The following is a 23,016-nucleotide window of genomic DNA, read 5'->3' as shown; positions in this document are numbered from 1 at the left end:
CTAAAAAATAAATAAATAATATAGCTTATATTAATTTTTTAATGATAAGGATATTATTAATAAAAATATTTATTTTAACAAACATTTACTAATATTTTTTTTAATTTGATTAAAAGTGATTAATCAAGTTAAATAATTGATGATTTAAATAAAAGTGTGCACATAATTAATTAGAGAAACCATTATTAATAGTTAATATTATTTGATTTGTTTTTATATTATTAAATAATGATGTGTAAAGTAGAAAATCTATTGTTTCTATATTATAATTAGGTTCTATTTTTGCTTTAAAAAAAATAAAAATTGTATTAAATGAGCTTCAAAGTTTCAAAGACATTTATGAGTTGGATGTTCTATTCTTTCCTAACTGCTTACCACTTTTTGTTCCTCTGCTGCCTACTCCATTATGGCATTTATGAATTGTATCTTTTAACGCACCGTTATATCTTTTCTCGCCTCGATACTTGAGTGAGGGACCCTTGTGACGACTGGGGCTCGAATGTTTCTTTATACACTGAGTTTTTTAAGGGACTCCAACTTGTTATTTGTACAAGGATCATCGATTGCCATAATGACCAAAGCAAGCTAAAATAAGGCTAATATGTACCTTTTTCTCACCCATTTTGGCATTTCCAACTAATAATTTGTGTTTTTTAAGCTATTCACCATATTATTGCCTACGAGCAGACGTGTGTAGCATCAGATACGCATTGGAGCCATGTTTATAGGTGCACCTGTAACCACTATGTCAGGTGTCACAATTGCACTTTTGTAGTAGCGGACAACGATTGTGCAGCACTTGTTCTAATCCAATGAACAAGTCAGTCGTGTGAAATTCGCTCTTCACGAACAATATTGGTGTATGTTAGAGTCTCGAGTCATGTTTGAGAGAAATGTTTTAGAAAACGTGAGTGAGAAAATATGTTGAAAACAATTTTAAAGAAATTAATGTTATAAGCTAAAAGTGAATAGGGAATAAGAACTTTGATAACATATAACCTGGGTAGCAAAAATTGAAAACTAGTTACATCCCCTGTAATACATATTGGGGCATTTGAGTGTAGGTGATTTTGTTGACCAGTCATACACCCCACATTGACAAAACAATAATAATAAAAGTCTATCTAACATGAAAGGAAGTAAAAAGAGTCTAGAACAGGCATGCGACCATAGACAACATTTCTTGGACAAGCATGACAGAGACATCCGACATGCAATTATAAGCAACACGTCTTGGACAAACATGACCATGACACTAGGCTCGGACCTTATATGCCACATGAACTGGAGCAGGGAGATTGACAATGATGCCAACAGCTGAGATGAGCGAAGATATATCTTCGGTTTCAAGATAAGAGATTCTAATTTTTGATCTTGATCGAAGATATGTCTTAATAATTTGAGTTACATGTGTGGACAAAAACAAATCTAGCCAAAAATCAAATCCACATATTTCAAAAAGCAACAAAATTACATACACCTGTTCTAGTCCACTTTTCAAAAGCCTATAATTCAAAAGAAAATTAACAATGAATAATAGACAATTTTGTATCCAGGAACAATAAATTAGTAACAAATAACAATGAAATGATAACTCTATACCAAGGGACGCCGAACTAAATCAATATTTGCAACCAAAATAAATAAATGTCTATGATCTAAGGTGTGAATCATCGCTATCTTACACAAGATGATACTTTCATACGCTACAAAATGAGGATAACATAGGGCAAGTCATGGATGAAGAAGATTAAACCAGTTCTGACGACCCTTTGGAATGCCAAAGCTCTCCTTAAACATATACGGTAAGTGTTTCCTACAAAGAGTTGTTCAACCGTCTTGTCTGCACAAGTTCGATATATAGAGGGAGGTCCATACTCGAAAGAAATTAGCGAAACTCATCGTGGGAATCGTAGTCGTCCTCGTCATCTTCATTGAAAATGGCGCTGTAAAATACGTAAGGATGATCGATCATTTCTGTCAAGGTGAGACGTCCATCTTTGTCTGCATCCGCCTGCAAGAAAAAGACACAAAGGAGTTGTTGATCAACAGATATGAATAATCAAGAAAAAGACACTAAACTTGGAATTTCCATGAGTATGAATAATCCATTTATAACCCAGCAAGCTCTAATTGTTAGGGGAAAAAGGAAAATTGTTCTACGGTTAGGAATCACGACTCTCTACAATGGTATGATATTGTACTCTGAGTATAAGCTCTCATGGCTTTGATTTGGACTTCTCCAAAAGGCCTCTTTCTTACTTGTAAATTCATGATCATTCTCTAAATTAGGCAAGGTGAGACTCCCACCCAACAATCTTCAACAATCCTCCCTCGAACAAAGTACACTATAGAGCCTCTCGAACAACCTCCCCTTAATCAAGGCTCGACTCCTTCTCTGGAGTCCTCGAACAAAGTACACCCTTTGTTTGACACTTTGAGTCACTTTTGACTATATCTTCGAGGCTCACAACTTCTTTGCTTGACATTTGAGGATTCTATTGATATGTCTAAGTTAAGGGCGTCACTCTGATACTATATTAGGAATCATGACTCTCCACAATGGTATGATCTTTGTCCACTTTGAGCATAAGTTCTCATGGCTTTTCTTTGTGCTTCTACAAAAGACATCGTACCAATGAATATGTATTCCTTAATTATAAAAATCTATGATCGTTCCCTAAATTAGCCAATGTGGGACTCCCTCCCAAAAATCCCCAACATCTACCACCATACATAAAATACAAGATGATTCTTTATGCCATTAATATGTGCAATATCCAAGCAATATTTCAATGACAAAGCCAGAAATTTCATCAATTTTCATAAGGATTTCGAGATTTCGCCATGCATGTGTACCTGCTGTATGATATATTCTGCTTGTTGTTCTGCATAGTAATTCTCTGATGGGTGGATTTTTCCAATTATAGGTAAGAGCTCTTCATCAGACAGGTGTCTATGAAAAACGACACAAAAACAAAGCATTAAAGTTGCCAAGGAACTCTGCAGTTAACAAGCAAGAAGGTGTTCGGATTATAAATATCAGTTACCCGTCATTATCTTTGTCTAGCACTGCAAACAAGTTTCTAGCAGGGCCGTCCCTGGACTCTTCAGAATGATGAGAAGAATTGTGATTCTCATCATAATTTCTCACCATGTCAAAAAGTCCATGGAAAAACTCGTTGAAGTTAATCTTTCCATCCTTGTCTGAATCTCTCTCCCTACAAGGCCATTCACCAATTGACTAGTTAGCAAGCTGCTGAAATGGCAAACAACCCAAGGGCCAGGGGCCCTAAAAGTACATTTTCAAATCAGAGAATGTAGAAAAGAAAAGTACATTTTCAAATCATTTTCCATATATATTCTTACTATTTATAACAATTGAATATATAAATAGGAAAAGACTCCATATCCCAACAGAATACACGCTGTATAAACAATAAAAAATAGGTGTGACTAAAAAGAGTTACAAGCAGTGGTGCAAGTAGATTTGGAAACACAGCTAGTTGTTTCAAGTAGATGATTCCATGACAACCGGCAAAAGATTCTTATGAAATCCACAAATAACTAATAGAAGATGTGTGTTTAAATCCAACAAAGCACTGCTTCGATGTGATAAGAATGCTGAGTATATGCAGAGAAAAGAAAGATAGTCTTCACTAAAAATTAGAAATCTTCCTGCACATATTTGAAGAGATGGGAATAAAATGTAGCAGTGTTATTGAATGTACAAAAACAAAGTATTAACTCAGCTAGGTGAAATAGAAGCTTACATTAGAGTAAAAGAGAATACTCTAGATTTTTACCAACTGGAGTCAAAATGGGAAGGATCAATGGAGTGTTGAGGATTGTTAGGAGGGAGTCCTGCTAATTTAGGGAATGATCATAGGTTTATAAGTGAGAAATACTATCTCCGTTGGTATGAGGCCTTTTGGGAAGCCCGAAGCAAAGTTATGAGAGCTTATGCTCAAAGTAGACAATATCATACCATTGTGGAGAGTCGTGATTCCTAACATGGACAAAGCGTACATATGAGGTATTGAAAAGGGCGAGTTAATGACTTCTCATACTAACAATTCTCTTAAAATTCCTTCACAAATTAATAACTTCTCCTATCAACAATTCTCAACAATCCTCCCCTCGAGCCCATTAGACAAGATGCCCAAGCTAACAATGAGTTGAGTTGAATTAGTTCATGAATAAAAAGAACGCGCGCTAGCAAATGATTGCCATGGAATGCGACCTACAACTTAATGAAAACTACCTTCCAATAAAAATTAGAGAACCCGCTTGGGAAGCAAAAACTTCCTTAAAACTTCTCTTTCCAAGCTTAGATAATGTGGCTAAAAGTATCAAAATAAATAAATAAATAATCACAAATCACAAATAATGTGGCTGAAAGGAGATTAATGAATTGATTTCCCTCACACAAATCACAAATAATCTCAACAATAAGCAGACGTGGACTAAAAAAAAGAGTGGAATTTCTCATGGGCCATCATATTCTTGCGGTTTAATGAATAAAGGGTCCGTAATTGAAGAAACCCTTCTCAAAATCCAGCTGAGGTTATTCAAAGTATGAAAATCGTTTTTGGGTTTTACCTCTTAGTGTTGGTAGTGCGTGTTTGAAGAACGAAAACCTACATTGCTGCAAGCCTGCAGCCTGAAAATCGTTGGAACTTTATTGGATAGTTCTGGTATCCATTGGAGTTTCTCCCCTACCTTCAGGTAATCTCCACGCGAACTGCTTTCTGACAACTTTTTTTATCAGGAAAGCCAAGATTCTTGGAGAGAAAAGGTTCGGAGCTTTTATTCATGAAGACATGGCTTGAAAGAAACCATAAAATTTTCTCAACAGTGCTGGGGAAGAGAGAAGTAGGTGGATTGGGGAGATAATGTTAGAATTGCCCAACAAGTCACACACTCATTTCATGATGTCTTAAGATATGTACATTGAGAGAGAAGAGATATATAACGGTTGATTAAACTATAAATAAGCAGCAGCCTCCCTAACCTAACCAATAATTTTATGAAAGAGTTTCCCCATATTATATCAAGTACTATGAAGGTGTGCATTCTTAAAATGAAAAAGTACATTTTCAAAACACTGTCTACTATTTGGAGTTTTACCAGATATAAGCATGTATAACTATCTACATTATATAGATTTTTACTATACATAGTGATTTATTATTTATGACAATTTACTTTATATACATTTATCATATATAGTTGTACTATGTATAAATGTTCACTAAGCTATAAATAAGCCACAGCCTCCATAACTTAACAAATAATTTTCTGAAAGAGTTTCCCCATATTATATCAAGTACTATGAAGGTGTGCATTCTTGAGATGGTTGGATGAAAGAAGAATGATAGTATGAGCCTTAATTTTTTAAGTTTTAAACCAAAGAGAATTTAAAGAGTGATTGCAACAGATTTAGTGCTTCGGCTTACAAGCAAACTCTCTAATCAGGGAAGAAGATTCATCAGGAATTTTTCCCGTCAAGCTCATAGGCATCCACTTCTATATCTAAATCCAATTCCCTTTAATCTGGGCAGTCTTTCCACCGAGTAGGAAAAAATTAGGACAAACTTTCATTCATATTTGAAGCGACAATGTTCAAAGTAAAAGACTCCTACAAGGATCCCTAAACTGGAAATTACAAAAAAGAAGAGATGAACCCCACAAACTTTTCATTCATATATTGTTACATCTGATACTCATTAATAGCGGAAACTTGCCAACATGATAAATACTCAAATATCAAGTCCAGAAAACAGCAACACTCAACAAAACAGAAAAGCAAGAACCGAACATCATATATATTAATCATATTTTCAATTAGTTAAATCCTGCACTAAATGGTTCTTGACGTGAAATATTCCAAAGTTCAATGTGAAGCTCAAGAATAGCCAAAATGGGATGATATATCATGAAATTAGAGAATAGTAGATGAATCATGAAATTAGAGAATAGTAGATGTTCTAGTGTTCATAATCATGTTTAGCTCTTTTTCAGCTACTCAAGTTGTTAATATCCTCAGTAAACACTAATAGTAGTTTCAGCAGAGATGAAGAACAAGTGAACATGATAATAATAGTGCAGTAGAAACAAAGACATGGAAAGAAAACTTTTGAGAAGTTTTATCATAAAGTTTCATACCGTATTTCTTCCTCACACAGCCAATGAAGTAGCTTTGGATTTTTGCTGTCAGCTGGGTGCAGAAAGCTACAAGTCCAGAGATGAAGAAAAATTAAAAGCGTCTCAGTTTAAACATGCAATATGCTTTCCATACTCGCCACAGAAACATCTACAAATATAAAACTTACTCGTTGAACTCGGTCAGATTCAAAAGACCATCTCCATCAGCATCCGACACATTAAAATGTTCAAATTTCCACCAACCCATATTGAAGCCAAAGGAGCTATTGTCTGATAAGTAGTTTAGTAATGAGGAACACACAAAAAAAACTGCCTAAAAAGGATCTACAAGTATTAGAAAACATAAGATAAATGGAAAAAATGCTATGAATCTGCATCATAAGTGCGGCAATACATTTGTTTTTGTCAAAACTGTTAGGAGTCACGACTCTCCACAATGATTCCCTAAATTAGCCAATGTGGGACTCCCTCCCAACAATCCTCCCCTCGAACAAAGTACACTATAGAGCCTTCATTGAAGCTTATGGAGCCCTCGAATAGCCTCCCCTTAATCGAGGTTCAACTCCTTCTCTAGAGTGCTCAAACAAAGTACACCCTTTGTTCGACACTTGAGTCACTTTTGACTACACTTTCGGTACTCACGACTTCTTTGTTCGACATTTGAGGATCCTATTGACATTACTAAGTTAAGGGCATGACTCTGATAACATATTAGGAATCACGACTCTCCACAATGGTATGATATTGTCCACTTTGAGCATAAGCTCTCATGGCTTTGCTTTTGGCTTCCCCAAAAAGCCTCATACTAATGGAGATGTATTCCTTACTTATAAATCCATGATGATTCCCTAAAGTAGCCAACATGGACTCTCGCCCATCAATCCTCAACAAAATCTTCTCGCTTAAGAAATCAATCTCGAAGTTTTCCAAACTCTTTACTCCTAGCGATTGGACATTACAAACCATAACAAGTTTCCAAGCCGCATAACAATTCGCAACCAGAGAGATTTTGAACACGGCAAGAAAAAAGAATAGAGCACACAAAACCAAAATCCCAAAGCATTTGAAGAAAAACAGACCTGAATTGCGAACCCAACTGGGAGGCTCGTACTCGGAAAACGAAACAAGCCCATCGTGATTCTTATCATGCGTCTCCAACTCCCTCTGAGTCCTATGCAAAGTTTCCCTCTGAGTCTGCTGCAAATTCCACTCAATCAACTCATCGACAGCGACAAATCCATCAGGTGGATGAACATCAATCTTCGGAAACAACAACGTGAGCCGATCGGTCACATTGAATCTATTATTATCATTAAGGTAATCCTCAGCATCCGCGAAATCCTCCCACTCAGGTTGCGATTCTTCGCCGGGGGCATGTTCCGTCAAATGCGCCGCCATCTCCGGATGGTGTTGTTCTACATATTGTTTCTCCCATTGCCGGTCTTCACGTCGGCGCTCAATGTCGGCGACGAGAGGGTCGAACGGCACAGCCTCGTGATGGTGGTGGTCGTCATGGTGGGAAGGGGCAAAAGTGAAGTTGGAGCGAAGCTTGAGACGGCGATGGCGGCGATTGGGGGATTTCTTGGGGGAGTGGGAAACGAGAAGGAGGAGAAGAACGGCTACTGTGATGTATACGATAATGGAAACTTTGCTCATTCTGTAAGCTTTAACAATGGCTGCCAATGGAGAATGTGGGGATTGAAGTGACAATTGTTGAAGATGGAATGAGAAGGATTGAGAATTCAAGAGAGAAATCTATGGGGAATTGGGAATAACGTAGATTCTTAGAGTGAAGAGGAAAATCAATGAAGTTTTAGAGAGAAAACGAGTTGAACAAGTTCCTTCGGTTCATCGTTGATGACTTTAATAGACGTGCTTTGGTAGATCTGCTGAATTCGCGTGGTTTTCTAGGGGTAAAAAAAAACCAATAAATAAATAAATTAAGTTACCGTATCTAAATTTTTTTAATTTACGTGGATAGTTGAATTTCTTGGAATTTAATTAGTTTGTTGGGTGTAAATTGAATTTTACCATATTTAAAAAATATATCAAAAAAAAATTGAGAATTTAAAAGATTTAAATACACAAAATTTAAGCGGTTAAAAATGAGAAATAGAAGTGGGATAAAAGTAAAATACACTTTACCAACTAATACTTAAAAATAAGAAAATATAATCTAACTAAATCTGGATAATAAAATAAAATATACTTTAAAAAAAATATTAACCGTTTAGGAATATCTAAGATATATTTCATAACTAATTATTATAATACTGGTAAAATTTTTAACACAAAATTAAAAAGATAGTTATTTTATCGTTTTCATTTTTAATATAATATTTATTTGAAAAATTATAATAAATCAATATATTTCATAGTTACACCAACATAATTTTTAAAAATATGAATTTAAATACAATAAATTTTACATATGGATAATGGTTAAATTTTGAAATTTTGAAAATGCCATTGAAATTTCCTTTAAAAAATGACAAAATTAGTTTTTTATTTAAACAAGGATTAAAAAAATCCCTTGTACATTGAACATATTTAAATGTTCAAAATTTCATTGATTTCTGAATTTTAAAATAAATTTAAAAAATACTTATGAACGAAAACAATTATTATTTTTTAAAATGATTAATGTCTCGTTTAAACTACTAACCTATAACTTAAAAATATAATAGAAAAATTATGGGAATTCACAAAAATGGAATGATAGTAGTTTTTCTTAATAGAGTGATTTAGTATATATGAATTTAAGTTTGAAATTAGTTGTGGTTGATCAAATCAAATTTCAAAAACATTTGATAAATGATCATATTTCTCACCTGCATTAAATGTGATGGAACACAGATTTTTATGGAGATTTAAAAGAAAAAAATGCAGCTTAAAGATGAAAGTTCTAATGTGTTTTGTAAGGGCGATCAGCCGCCATGCCGGTGATCCTTACCTTATCGCGATCTAGTTCAACCAAAGTCTGAACTGCATCCGATGTGCGAATCATGAATTTCCAAAATCCCAGAATCTGTAAATCGAATGCCCTAACAGCAGGTTTAACGCTCATGTGGCCTTCTTTTTCCGACGCTCTTTTTTCCGATCGTCGATATCTTCATCGGAACTGTTGAACTCCTCGTCGTCATCGTCTTCATCATCTTCGTCGTCTTCCTCAGACGGAGGCGAAGGATCTAGACGAACGGCATCCTTGGCCCACTGAATCAGCTTCTCAACCTCATCCTCTTCGTCGTCGCTATCGACATCGTTAGGTATCGAAGATGGAGGCGGAGTAATCGAGGAAGGCAAAGACGCCTTCAAAGCAGCGAATCTAGCAGCGAGATCGTCACCGAGAATCGACTGAGATTCGCCATCGACGACAAGATTTTCAATCGGCGGTGGCCGGGACGAGGAATCGGATTGATGATGCGGCTGAGAAGTGCGAGGATTGCGGCAAGCGGCGGCGGAGGAAGGTCGCGATCTTAGGGCTTGAAATCGGCGATCGAGATCGGAATCGAGATAGTTTGGGGATACACGCGACATGTGTGAATCGACGCTCAATTTCAGCATGAGATCATCCTGAGCAGCTTGCAGCAATTGCTCGACTTGTTCGTCTTCATTGCCACTTCCCATCTTTCTGAAATCCATTTTTCTCCTCCTATCCTTTCTGTCGACCTTAGCAGTTTCCGCCATTGATATTGCTTCCAAAAAAATATATATACCTTTTAAATTTTTAAATTTTTTATTTCAGTACATTTTGGTATATGTACCATTTGAGTTTTTCAATAAATTTTAAAACTCGCATTTAATTTATAAAAAATAATCCATTATAAATTATAAAAATGGTTGAAAATAATAATAGTTATTATTATTATATACCTAAAAAGTAGAAACAATGTAACTCTAATCATATGCTCAAAATTTATAAAATTCGACATTAGGTTTAGAAATGTGTCACGAGTATCACCGTATTGTAGGCTACGTGGCGGACCTAGGTACAGACTTAATGCAAAATTTGAGTTTTTTTTTTTTTTTTTTTATTGAATTCAGCACAATATTTTAAGACGGGTGAGATTCAAACCTTTGACATTTATGACATAGATCTTAATCTATTGATCTATGCTCGAGTTGATATAAATATTATCTTATAGAGTTTAAATTTATGTATTTATTTATTAAAGTATATTTTTTTAATTAAGGAGTAAATATGAAGAAAATGCACGTTTTAATTTATTTGTTAAAAATAAATATATTAGCTTTAAAATTAATGTTTTTTCGAAATAAAATTTTAATTTAAAATTAAGTGATGTGACATTTTTTAGTGATAAATTAAATCGTCAATCTCGAAAAATATATGTTTTAATCATTAAACCACGTTGTGTCTAACAAATCCAAAATTTGTTACATATATAATTGACTAAATTAATAAATTATTTATAATATTTTAAAAAACACATTTAACGTTTAAAAAATACCTAACTTTTTAAAGGATTTAAAAAATACCTTTAATTTTTTTTTTGAAATTTAAAAAATACATTTAATTAAAAAAATACTATTTTTTTTGTTTGTTGATGTTTAAAAAATACTTATAGAAATGTTTGAGATATAAATATTTATCGTAAAAGTTTGGAGATAATTTATAAAATATCGATAGAATATTTTTATTTGCGGATAAAATTTAATTTATTTTTTTATAAAAGTAAATAATACTAATATTAATTTTAAAATTTGATGAATATTTTGTAAATTATAGTGGCATAATAATATTATTTAAAAATAATAATAATAAATAATATCTAACAGTAAGAACACTGATATCCCCGCCCTTTCTTCTTCGCTTTGTGTAGTGCAAGAAAAACAAAAATGTTGCCTTAATTCACCACTGTACTCCCAACTTCGACTGGAGACTACACACAGAGTGAAGAAGCCGGAAAATGTATCCCTACTCCGGCCACGTTTAATGGCTCTGGCGTGGGTGGCTCCTACTACGAGAAACGGTCTGGAACCGTTCAGAAGGGTCGGCCCCGCCGGAGAAGAGGTAGAAGGTCCTACCATAGCGGCGGAGCGACGGTTTCCGGAAACAAGCAGCCGAAGCAAGCAGAGGGACCTCTTTGTACTGAATTTGACATGGACTACTTCCGTTCTTACTCCCACGTTGGGGTTCACGAAGCAATGATCAAGGTCCGTTTCGGCTTCTTGTTATTTATTATTGAGAATTTTACTGATGCGCTTTTCTAGACGATGTCAATTTCCTGCATTAACTTTGTTCTGTATTGGGAGCACTTAAAACTTTGGGGATGGCAAGGTTCGGGCAGCATGTAGGATATCTTTTCTAAACTTCATAATTGGCATCAAGACCTTGGAGAAAGACCGACTTTATAAAGGATCTTACACTTTTTGGAGGCCTCTTTTACATTTAAAAAAAATCTTGAGAATAGACGTCCTCCCTGGCAATAAGAACACCACGAAGGAACTTATGGTGATGGAACTATGTTGACTGAGCTTCCCAAGTTTAGTATGTTGGTTTAGAAAAAGAATAAATGCTGTCAAGATTTTCCAAAAGGAAGAGACACTTTTCTGTTTATCTGTTCTTAATGCTCTCCTTAATAAAAATAAGAAAAGAAAAGAATTCAATTGTAACGACCCAAGCACAATGCCAGCATATATTGTCCTCTTATTTTGCTTTCCCTTCCGGGCTTCCCCTCATGATTTTAAAACGCGTCTGTTAGGGAGAGGTTTCCACACCCTTATAAGGAATGATTCGTTCTTCTCTCCAACTAATGTGGAATCTCACCTCAATAATTTGAGTTATGGTTTCAGATATGCATATACTTTGACTGCAACCCCTTTAGAAATTAGAATAGCAAATAAATTCGTCTAAAGTCATCATGTAAAGTGAGGCTTCCATATCAGTCATATTCTTGAAATCCCACTGAAGCATAATTGACAAGAAAGAAGCTTGGAAATATTGGAGAACTTCAAGATGTGATAGTGTATGGGTTATTTCATACTAGAAGATGGACCAACGCTCGAAAACCACATCTTCATTATACTCTTGGCTGCATCCAAGAGTAGTATTCTAAATGTTTTGAGTTTTTCTTATGAATGTATATTAATAATTTAGAATGAATGAATTACATTAGCTAAAACGCACACGCAAATTTAGAAATTCTCTTGAGATTGTGTTGTTCTTTCTTTACATTGATAGCTATTATGAAATTCCTATTTTCAGGATAGCATACGGACTGAAACTTATAATGAGGCAATTATGCAACATCAGAGTTTTATTGCTGGCAAGGTAATAGTTTTTGTTCTGAAAGTTTTAAAATTTATTTTTTTTCTCATAGGTTTAATGAAATAGCTTGGCTAAAACATCATTTTAGTCCAGCACATTGGTCGCTTTACTTTCTAATGTCTAATTTTAGTCCACGTGCTTTTGATAAATCTTAAAATAGTTCCTGTCGTTAGTTTATTGTTGATTTTTCTAAAAACATTTAATCTTCATTAGTCTTCTCTCCACAAATTTTGGAAACCCTTTACATAGTGTCTATTCTTATATGAATTATTATTGTTACTTAATCAATTTTGATAAACATTAAATTCAAAGGATTAAACTTAAGATTTGTTGAAAGCACATGGGGACTAAAATGAATTGAAGCTCAAAGTACAAAAACCCAAATGGTATTCTAATTTGATATTTTTCAATCCATTTTCCCCCTTCTCTTTTTCTTTTGAAATAAAAGAAATAGAACTTTTCATCAATAATTGAGAAGTTACATGTGGATAAAGAAAAGACATCTTCCTTTAGGAGAAGACAATCCTCTTACGTACAGGAAATTGCAATTTCATATTATGAAAAACAAAAACTTGACCTTTTTTGAGAACCAAAACATTATGAAAATGCCCCCAAGTCCGCAACTGGGTAAAATTACAATATAAGAAGAATTACAAAGAACAACTTGGAACAATACACCACAAAAGGCTTGTCCCTTTGGCTAAACAACTTGAAAGTTTCGTATTTTTGTTTTTTGGCTCCTTTTGTTTCACGCTTTCCTTTTTGTGCTGCCCTTATATTTTCTTTTCATTCATTTTCTTCAATGAGAGATGGTTCTTAAATGAAAAAAATAAAATAAGAACACAGAAAAAATTGATGTATTTGGTCTTCCCCTGCTTTAATATAGAGTAGACAGATTGAAGCACTTCGCAACAGACAGGACATTTCTTTCATTTAGAAGCCACCCTACAACGAAAAACAATCTGCAACTAGTAAATTTGTTTGCATAGTTCTTTGACCTAATCCATGGTTTTTCTGTGCTACACAATGTTTCATGCATGTGTTGTCTTTGACTCTGAATTCAATGTGCATTATTTTTAACTCTATCAAAACAGGGTTAAGACTCTGATCTTTCATTTGTATTGCTCCATATGTCCATTTCTGGATTCTATTTGGATCTGTCCTTGGTTTCCTGTTTATTTACTAAATTGCATACAGGTTGTAATGGATGTTGGCTGTGGCACTGGAATTCTCTCCATATTTTGTGCTCAGACCGGTGCAAGGCGGGTGAGCTATGCTGTATCTAAATGTGTTCTTTCTAAAAAAAATTATTGGAAAAATGCAGGTAAACTATTTTAATTGGGTCCTAGACAGAGCTTGGTAGTTGGATACTTGGAATCAGAGCTTGTTTTATGTTGTGCTTGTGTGTATGTGCGTATACGTGTGCTTTGTTTAAAAACTGAAGATGCTTGACAGATACTGTCTTGATTTTATCTATCTTGCTCACAGTTGTACATGGCACCTGTCACTCAAAGTGATAGATACAGTGAGAGAATTGATTTCTGGCGCAGTGTATATGGAATTGATAGTAAGTACTTGCTGAAGCTATGTATTTCAGTTTTTGTTATTTGTTGTCTTGTTTTTAAATGTGTACCGCTGGATCTCTTGTTTGTCGTTGTGAGTTAGATTTTTTGTTTCTCTATCTCAGTTGTTTATCTAGAATTATTTGTACTTAGGTTGAATATGGAAGTAATTGGTGTTGTAAAGGGTCATTTAGGACTGATTAGTTCTATTCTTTGAGACTTTAAGTTTTTTTCTGCTGATATTTTTAGGTTCTTTAGGACTGATTAGTCCTATTTTTTGGGACTTTAAGTTTCTTTCTGCTGATATTTTTAGGTTCAACCATGATTGTAAAGGCTATATAGTGTCATGCTTAGAATTAATAAAATAACACTTGAGATCAAAAATATCTTGGTGTCTCTTTGTGTAATTCCGCTCATTGGTGTTGTGAGTACATTTGTTCCGCTTTCGACGCACAACAAGTGGTATCAGAGCCATGTCCTAAACTTAACCATGTCAATAGAATCCTCAAATATCGAACAAAGAATTGTGAGTCTCGAAGGTGTAGTCAAAAGTGACTAAAGTGTCGAACAAAGGGTGTACTTTGTTCGAGGCTCCAGCGAAAGGAGTCGAGGCTTGATTAAGGGGAGGCTATTCGAGAGCTCCATAAGCCTCAGAGGAGGCTTATAGTGTACTTTGTTCGAGGGGAGGATTGTTGAGAATTATTGGGAGTGAGTCCCACATTGGTTAATTTAGTGGAAGATCATGGGTTTATAAGTGAGGAATACTATCTCCATTGGTATGAGACCTTTTGGGGAAACCAAAAGCAAAGCCATGAGAGCTTCTACTCAAAGTGGATAATATCATACCATTGTGGAGAGTCGTGATTCCTAACATTGTTGTGCGCCGAAAGCGGAACAAATGTACTCACAACACCAATGAACGGAATTACACAAAGAGACACCAAGATCTCAAGTGCTATTGAACCTAAAAATTCCAAAATCAAGTGCTATTTTATTATATAGCCTAAGATATTTTTGATCTCAAGTGCTATTTTATTAATTCTAACCATGACATTCTATAGCCTTTACAATCATGTATCAGCAGAAAGAAACTTACCAAAGAATAGGACTAATCAGCCATTCTAACCATGACATTATATAGCCTCTACAATCATGTATCAGCAGAAAGAAACTTACCAAAGAATAGGACTAATCAGCCCTAAAGAACCATCAGCCATTCTAACCATGACATTATATAGCCTCTACAATCATGTATCAGCAGAAAGAAACTTACCAAAGAATAGGACTAATCAGCCCTAAAGAACCTAACAATATCAGCCGAAAGAAACTTAAAGTCCCAAAGAATAGGACTAATCGGTCCTATTAGGAATAAGATCTTATGACAATTTACAACAATCTCCACCTTGTCATAAGATCTCCAAGTTGATAACTGATTTGGTTGCTACCATGTTAACACACTACTCTCTTCCGACGTTGATAAAATCCAAACAATGCCAGAATTTTTCACAAGCGATCACCTTTGTCAACATATCAGCAGTTCCAATTTTTAATAAACGAATGTCCCATTCACTAATAATTTCTCGAATAAAGTGAAAACGAACATCAATATGTTTAGTACGAGCATGATGGACTTGATTTTTTGACAAACAAATAGCACTCTGGCTATCACAAAACACATCTATATGTTCCTGCAAAATATCCAAGTCATTGATCAAATCATGCATCCAAATAGCTTCTTTAAAAGGTTCCATTACTGTCATATACTTTGCTTCGGTGGTAAACAATGCAACAGTAGACTGCAATGTTGAACGCCAACAAACAGGTCCACCAGCCATAGTAAATAAATAACCCGTAGTAGATCGTCGCTTATCCAAATCACCAGCATAATTAGAATCCACATAACCAACTACAAGGTTGTCAAGATTAAACATTTCTTGTTTTTGAAACTTAATACCACATCAATAGTACCAAGAATGTACCTAAGAATCCATTTAACAGCCTGTCAATGCTCTTTACCAGGATTATGCATATAACGACTCACCATGCTTACTACATGTGAAAGATTAGGTCGAGTATATACCATAGCATTCATTAAAGCACCAACAACATTTGTATAAGGAATATTCTCCATATACCTTTTGTCATCGTCAGAACTTGGACACATGGAACTAAGCTTGAAATGAGGAGCAAGTGGAGTACCAATGGGTTTGGTTGAATTATTCAAACTAAATCTTTTCAATACCTTGGGTAGATATATTGAGACTGAGTCAACTAGACTGTTCTTTTTTTCGATCTCGCTCTATCTCCATTCCAAGTATTTTCTTTGCATTACCTGTCTTTCATTTCAAATGTTTTAGAAAGCTGATCTTTGAGCTTATCAATCTCCACCGGTCTCTTTGAAGCAATTAACATATCATCAACATATAAGAGCAAATAGATAAACGATCCATCATCAAGACATCGATAATACACACAATGATCAAATTGACTATGAGTATACATATGCTCTACCATGAAATGATCAAATTTTTTATACCATTGGTGAGGAGATTGCTTCAGCCCATACAAAGATTTCTTCAATCTGCATACCAAATGTTGCTGTCTAACTACTCAAAAACCAACCGGCTCCATATATATTTCTTCTTCCAAATCTTCATGCAAAAAAACAGTTTTTACATCGAGTTGTACAAGCTCAAGATTAAATTGAGCAACCAAAGCCAACAAAATTCGAATGGAAGAATGTTTTACCACATGTGACAAAATTTCATTGTAATCAATACCTTCTTTTTGTGCATAGCCTTTAGCTACAAGTCGAGCCTTATAACGTATACCAGAAGAATCTTCTTTTTTTGCAAAAACCCATTTACAACCAATTTCCTCCTTACCTTTTGGAAGTGGTACCAAATCCCAAGTTTGATTTATCTCCAATGATGCTATCTCCTGATTCACAGCCTCTTGCCAGTGCAATCTATTCAAGCTCTGGATAGCATCTTTGTAGTTGTTGGGAATTCCATCAATCAAAGGGAAAACATATGCTATCGTATCGTCAAACCTTGCAAGTTTTCGAATTTCCCTTTGTGGTCTATTCCTGGCGATGGACTCAGGTTCCTCCACTCTTTCATTTACAAGGCTTTGCTCCTCCTGTTCTAAGACATCAGAGTTATTATCTACCTAAATCTCGTTCCTTCAGGTTCAGTTTGACCTTCCATGCCTGCTTTGAAGGGCTTCGTTCTACCGGTCAACTCAGACTAGATTAGATTCTCGGGCAAGAGAAAGCTGCATATGTTACTGAATAGAGTGAAGGCGAATGAGCGAAGCAACGAGAGAGACCACCGATAGGGAGAGGAGTGAAAGAGGGTTTAGGGGAAGGAGTTCCATCAGGTTCAGGGGAAGGAGCTGTATGTCTTGTTATTATGTATTTTTATCGTTTTATTTATTTTTTTTGTGAAAAATTTTTTTATTTTGGATCTATCTATTTGTTTCAAATTATGGATGGGTTAATCCGAATATACATTTATTTATGATAATAAAATGTAATAAATCCTTTTTTTTTTTACAACAAAACCTTATTCAAATAATAATATTGCAAATTTTGACATCAATTTCCCAAGAGATCTATGGGAGGGAAGTATATTCCAAATAATCATCAAGTCAGTTAAGTGGCCTTAGTTTCATAACCTAAAGCACCGGTCTTCATTGAGATTTAGTTACCTGAGAGTAGGATTTACTACCGGTTGATTGAGTTCGTGCCCCATGCCCATGGCTCACTCCCTTTCGAGAACTGAGAAGAGTTAATGCTGAAGGTGAATGTTAGGAATGATTTTCTGTTTTATGTATTGAGATCGCGAAGTGGCCGCCTTTGCTCAATTTGGGTCAGACCTTGATGCAGCGACTCAGGCATTACTCAATAGAGGTGCAAGGCTTACAGAAGTACTCCCGGAAAACGAAACTAATGAACATGAATCCCATCCATAGAAGTCAATCTGAGTGGTTCCCTCCCGTACGAAAAGTAGCATCCGCGGATGAAAGAGTGGACGAGCTTTCAATTACATCGTGTTGGCCGATAACTCTCTGGTATCCGCTCATGGATGGTAGTTAACTGATTGGAGTTTGTGGAGCAATCGGTTCTTCAGTAGGAGCAACCATATTAGGAGAGAACATCACCTTCTCCACCTGCTTCAATGCTTCGTTATTATTTTCAATTTTCTGCAAAAACATTCCAGACTCATCGAATGTCACATCTCGACTATTAACAATCTTACTTGTTTCTGGACACCATAACCTATAGCCCTTCACGCCTTAGCTAAAGCCCATAAACTTGGCTTTATTTTCTCTAGGATCCAACTTTGAGTCTATCACATGATAATAAGCAGGACACCCATACACATGCAATTTATCATAATCACTAACAGGAGTACCCGACCATACCTCAAGCGGAGTTTTCCCACCATTTCCAGAAACAGGTAAACGATTCACCCAAGTGAACTGCATAACTGAGAGCCTCAGCCCAAAATGCCTTACTCAATCCTACTTGAGACAATATGCATCAAACCTTCTCTATTAATGTTTGGTTCATTCTCTCAGCAACTCCATTTTGTTGTGGCTTACCAGGAACAATGAAGTGTCGAACAATCCCTTCATCTCGGCATACTTTAAGGAATGGATCATAAGTATATTCTCCACCGTTGTCTGATCTCAACTTTTTGATTTTCCTGTCCGTCTGATTCTCTACCATTTTCTTCCACTCTAGGAAGATTTGGAAAACCTCGTTTTTGTGCCTCATGGGATACATCCAAACTCTCCTCGAGTAGTCATCAATAAAGGTGACAAACCACCTCTTTCCTCCCAATGAGACACTCTTCGTGGGACCCCATACATCAGTGTGAACATAATCCAAAATGCCCTTTGTTTGGTGTATAGCTGTACCAAACTTCACATTTTTTTGTTTACCAAATATACAATGTTCACATAAATCAATTTTACCAGTTGTGGCACCCTTAAGGACTCCTTGGTTCACCAATGTTTGAAGTGTCTTCTCACCCGCATGCCCAAGTCTTATGTGCCATAATTTCAATGTCTTGTTCTTTCGAACTTGCCACAATAGCATGCCCAATTATTGTGGTTCCGTTGAGGTAGTATATGCTACCTCTTCTAGTTCCTTTAATTTCCACCAAAGCTCCACGAGCTACTTTCAAATTCCCTCCTTCCAAAATGATGCGATAACCACTCGCATCCAAAATGCCAAGAAATCAAATTTTTCTTCAAGTCAGGGACATACCTCACATCATTGAGTTTTTGTATAACCCCATCAAACATCTTGATTTGTACTGAGCCGATTCCCATCATCTTGCAAGTACTATCATTGCCCATATAGACAACTCCACCATTGAACTCTTTGAAGTCCAAAAACATCTCTCTGTTGGGACACATATGATAGGAGCACCTAGAATCAAGAATCCATTCACTAGTTTGGCTGACTGATAAAGAGATCGTCAAGGCATTATCTGTATCAGTGTCGTCATCTCTAACCACATTGGACTTCGACCCCTTCTCTTTTAAGATCAGGCAATCTTTCTTCCAATGGCCTTTCTGTCGACAATATGCACACTGATTTTTATCAAGTTTTCTCCAATTATCAGATCTACCTCTCGACTTTGATTGGGACTTTCCACGTTCGCTCTTTTTCCAAGTAGAAGTCCTTCCACGAGCAGTGAGAACATTTGTGCTAGAGTCTTGATATGCCTCCTTTTCCTTCTTTCGCACCTCTTCATTAAGGCATTTGAAACATCTTCAAAAACAAGATCAGTTAGTCCATGTAGTAGGGTGGTTACTAAAAACTCATAGGATTCCGACAAAGAATTCAACAGCAACAACGCCTTGTCTTCGTCATTAATTGTAACATCTAGATTGAGCAAATTAGTGATGATTTTGTTAAAATCATCCAAATGCTCAGCCATCGAGATACCTTTCTTGTAGTCAAAACGGAAGAGTTTCTTCTCCAAATAAAGTTTATTTTCCATACTCTTCTCCATATATTTCGCCTCAAGCTTGTCCCATAATTCTTTCGCCATGGTAACCTTCCTAAATGGATATTTCTGATCCTTGCCAAGACAGGATCGAATAATTCCACAAGCTTGTTGATTTAATTTCGTCCATTCGACGTCTGTCATGTCATGTCTTCAAGCATCTCCTCTTGGAGAGAAGCATCAAGATCTTGCATGACCATCAAATCGCTAACTTCGCCTTGTCAAACACCAAAATTATTGGTTCCATCAAATTTCTCTACTTCGAGATTGGAACTCAAAAATCTCGATCCACGTCTTGATTTAATTCCAGATGATTCTGCCATTTGTAATAATGAATCTGGATGTAACTAAAAAAACACAATTCTTGAAAATTGATTTTCAAGAAAATAAGCACGATTGTGAGCACGTCTAGTGGTCAATGAGGCCAAAACTTTCACAATACCCCAAATACCACAATCAGGCTCTGATACCATGTTAGGAATCACGACTCTCCACAATAGTATGATATTGTCCACTTTGAGCATAAGCTCTCATGGCTTGGCTTTGGGCTTCCCCAAAAGGCCTCATACCAATGGAGATAGTATTCCTCACTTATAAATCCATGATCTTCCACGTGGGACTCACTCCCGATAATCCTCAACAATTGGATCTGTGAATTAATGAGAAGATTTTCTCTCTAAATCCGACAGCTTCATGGTAGTGGTAAGTTAATCAGAGTACATAAAACATAGTTACAGGAATCTTTTGAAAGAGAGCACTTAGTAGGGGCAAAAAATTTAAATCTTAAAAAATGTCACGGAAAGAATCTGCTGAAGAGCGGAAATTGCATTAGACCAAATAACCTTAACTTTGGCCGGAAAATAAGTGCCTGAAATGAGGTGGAAGAGAGCTGCTGAGCTACTTTTAGGAACCACCAGCTGATTAAAGAGTTTAAAGAGATCATGCCAACAAAGTTCAAAAAGGAGATTAAAGAAAATAAATGCATTTGATCCTTCACATCTATTATGGACAAAGTGTGCCAGCTGGGGAAGACTGAAAGATTCAGCAGTCCATTTTCTATCCTGCAGCATGCACTCAACTTTTTGCGAGTGAAAATGCACATAATCTTTCACCTCGAGTATGCACATGATTTTTCACCAGCCTTTGCAGAATCGGACCAGCAGTATGCCATGAGAAGATCTTTTGAATTAGCCACCCTATAAACTCCTTTGGAAAGCTATTTGAAGAGGATCATTGATTTGCTAAGTCTCTTCCCAAAAAATGACTCTTATCTCCCCTGCCAACATCAACCTTGTACCCTTATTGCCATTTTACAGCAACCCGAAATTTGGACCTGAGGGTACTTAGAATTTATGGGAGCCTATTGGGGTAGGGATCCATTCCTAATTGGGAGGTATTTGTAGGTGATGATGTTTCTCCGCATATCATTTCTGCCCATGTTCTAGGCTTTGAGATTTCCTGCACCTTCGCCACCCTTAGAGATGGGAAGAGAGGCGCTTTGCCAATTGACGAGGTTGGAGACCCTTCATTCATAGCCTTACAAGAGAATGAAAAGGACTATTACATCCCAAGAAACTAACTAACAAACTAATAAAATATAAAAGTAACGTTAGTAACTTAAACTAAAAAAAAAAAAAAACAAGGAGTTTGGCCTCATTCTCTTGCATTAGAGCCCATTTTTGTTTGGCTGGGTTGGGTTTTGTTACCGTTTAATTTTATGTCCTAAAAACAATTGACTTGTATGGGCATTTAGAAAGTCCCAAGAAAAGTGCAAATAGTACACAAATGCAATAACTAGGTTTTTGCCACATAAAATCTGACCAATTAACAGTAATTGATGTTTATTCACATCCACAAGAGCAATTCATGGACAGACGTAAACTAGTTCAATGGCATGTTCCAGTTGCAGGCATCGGTCAACTTCTGCCACATCACAAATATGAATATCCTTTGTAAAATAAAAATGATATAAACTAGTACACTTACTAGGAGTTATTCTTCTTTGGGAGGAGGTGGCCCCTAGGACGTTCTTTTGTTTTGTTTGTTTCTTTTTTTTTTTTTTTTGTGTGTGTTGTTTTTTTGTTTGTTTGTTTGTTTCTTTATTTGTTTTGCGGAATGCATCTTTCTCTAGTAAAAAATTGAAGGAAAAAATAAACTACTGGAGCTATTATTTCCTTATTTATCTTGGATATCGTTTGACTTCAGTTAAAGGGACGAGGAAAACCCAACTTTTCTCTGTAGTGAGTGGTACAGAGAACAGTTATAGTAATGAAAAAGAGGGGAGCATTTAAATTCAGAACGTTATCCTCTGCTACATGATTCCGAATCTATTGTTTTGTTCTTTGATAGATTTCGTTTTATTTTCCTACTAAGAGAGCACAGGAGACCTGTTTATTCATTACGATTTAAATAATAATCCATATAGAACTTGTGCATTTACAAATTACACATTTTCTTTGGCATATACTATATCTAAAGGGAGGAAGTTGTTTCTTCCATTTGTTCCTTGTGTTGTGTTACTGCCATTGTTGTTGCTCAATAATCAATACATAAACTTAACTCTCATTTCTTTCTCTCTCTCTCTCTGTTGCTGGGGGGAGGGGGGTTATGCAGTGTCAGCAATGTTGCCATTAGCAAAACAGTGCGCTTTTGAAGAGCCATCAATTGAGACAATATCAGGAGAGAATGTTTTGTCATGGCCGGAAGTGGTGAGGACTATGTGTCCTTTCTTAGGTTTGATTATATAAATTGTGAACCACAATTCCAACCACGAAAAGGCAAATAGGTTTATGAAACAACTCAGGTTTGATTATATAAACATGGAATGTATGGTACCAAAAGAAGTGTTTTCAGCTACCTTTACCTTTTTTATACTTGGTTGCCGATAGTCATAGGAAAACTAGTGGCTTCTTAGAAAATTGTGCCCTTTCCTTTCATTGATAAACAATTGGGGGGGGGGGGGGGGGGGGGG

General features: G+C 35.8%; 2 protein-coding genes and 1 pseudogene across 2 annotated transcripts; 1 reads left to right on the top strand and 2 right to left on the bottom strand.

The window, feature by feature from the left end:
• Positions 1–1,428: 1,428 nt before the first annotated feature.
• LOC111489489 (calumenin-like) lies at positions 1,429–8,046 on the bottom strand. Its single transcript, XM_023137732.1, has 6 exons — positions 7,248–8,046; positions 6,336–6,438; positions 6,169–6,234; positions 3,051–3,221; positions 2,860–2,956; positions 1,429–2,014 (listed from the first exon to the last, which is right to left on the bottom strand). Exons 1-6 carry the CDS (start codon positions 7,822–7,824, stop codon positions 1,889–1,891), a joined length of 1,140 nt encoding a protein of 379 aa, XP_022993500.1. The 5' UTR covers positions 7,825–8,046; the 3' UTR covers positions 1,429–1,888.
• Positions 8,047–8,963: 917 nt separating this feature from the next.
• LOC111489706 (glucosidase 2 subunit beta) lies at positions 8,964–9,870 on the bottom strand. Its single transcript, XM_023138039.1, has one exon. The coding sequence runs from the start codon at positions 9,853–9,855 to the stop codon at positions 9,232–9,234; it is 624 nt and encodes a 207-aa protein (XP_022993807.1). The 5' UTR covers positions 9,856–9,870; the 3' UTR covers positions 8,964–9,231.
• Positions 9,871–11,026: 1,156 nt separating this feature from the next.
• LOC111489124 overlaps positions 11,027–23,016 on the top strand; it is a 14,032-nt pseudogene continuing 2,042 nt past the window's right edge.

Source organism: Cucurbita maxima, unplaced genomic scaffold, assembly GCF_002738345.1.
Source record: "Cucurbita maxima cultivar Rimu unplaced genomic scaffold, Cmax_1.0 Cma_Scf00014, whole genome shotgun sequence".
Lineage (NCBI taxonomy): Eukaryota > Viridiplantae > Streptophyta > Magnoliopsida > Cucurbitales > Cucurbitaceae > Cucurbita > Cucurbita maxima.
Note: the sequence above shows the minus strand (reverse complement) of the source record. Positions and strands in the feature narration are given on the sequence as shown.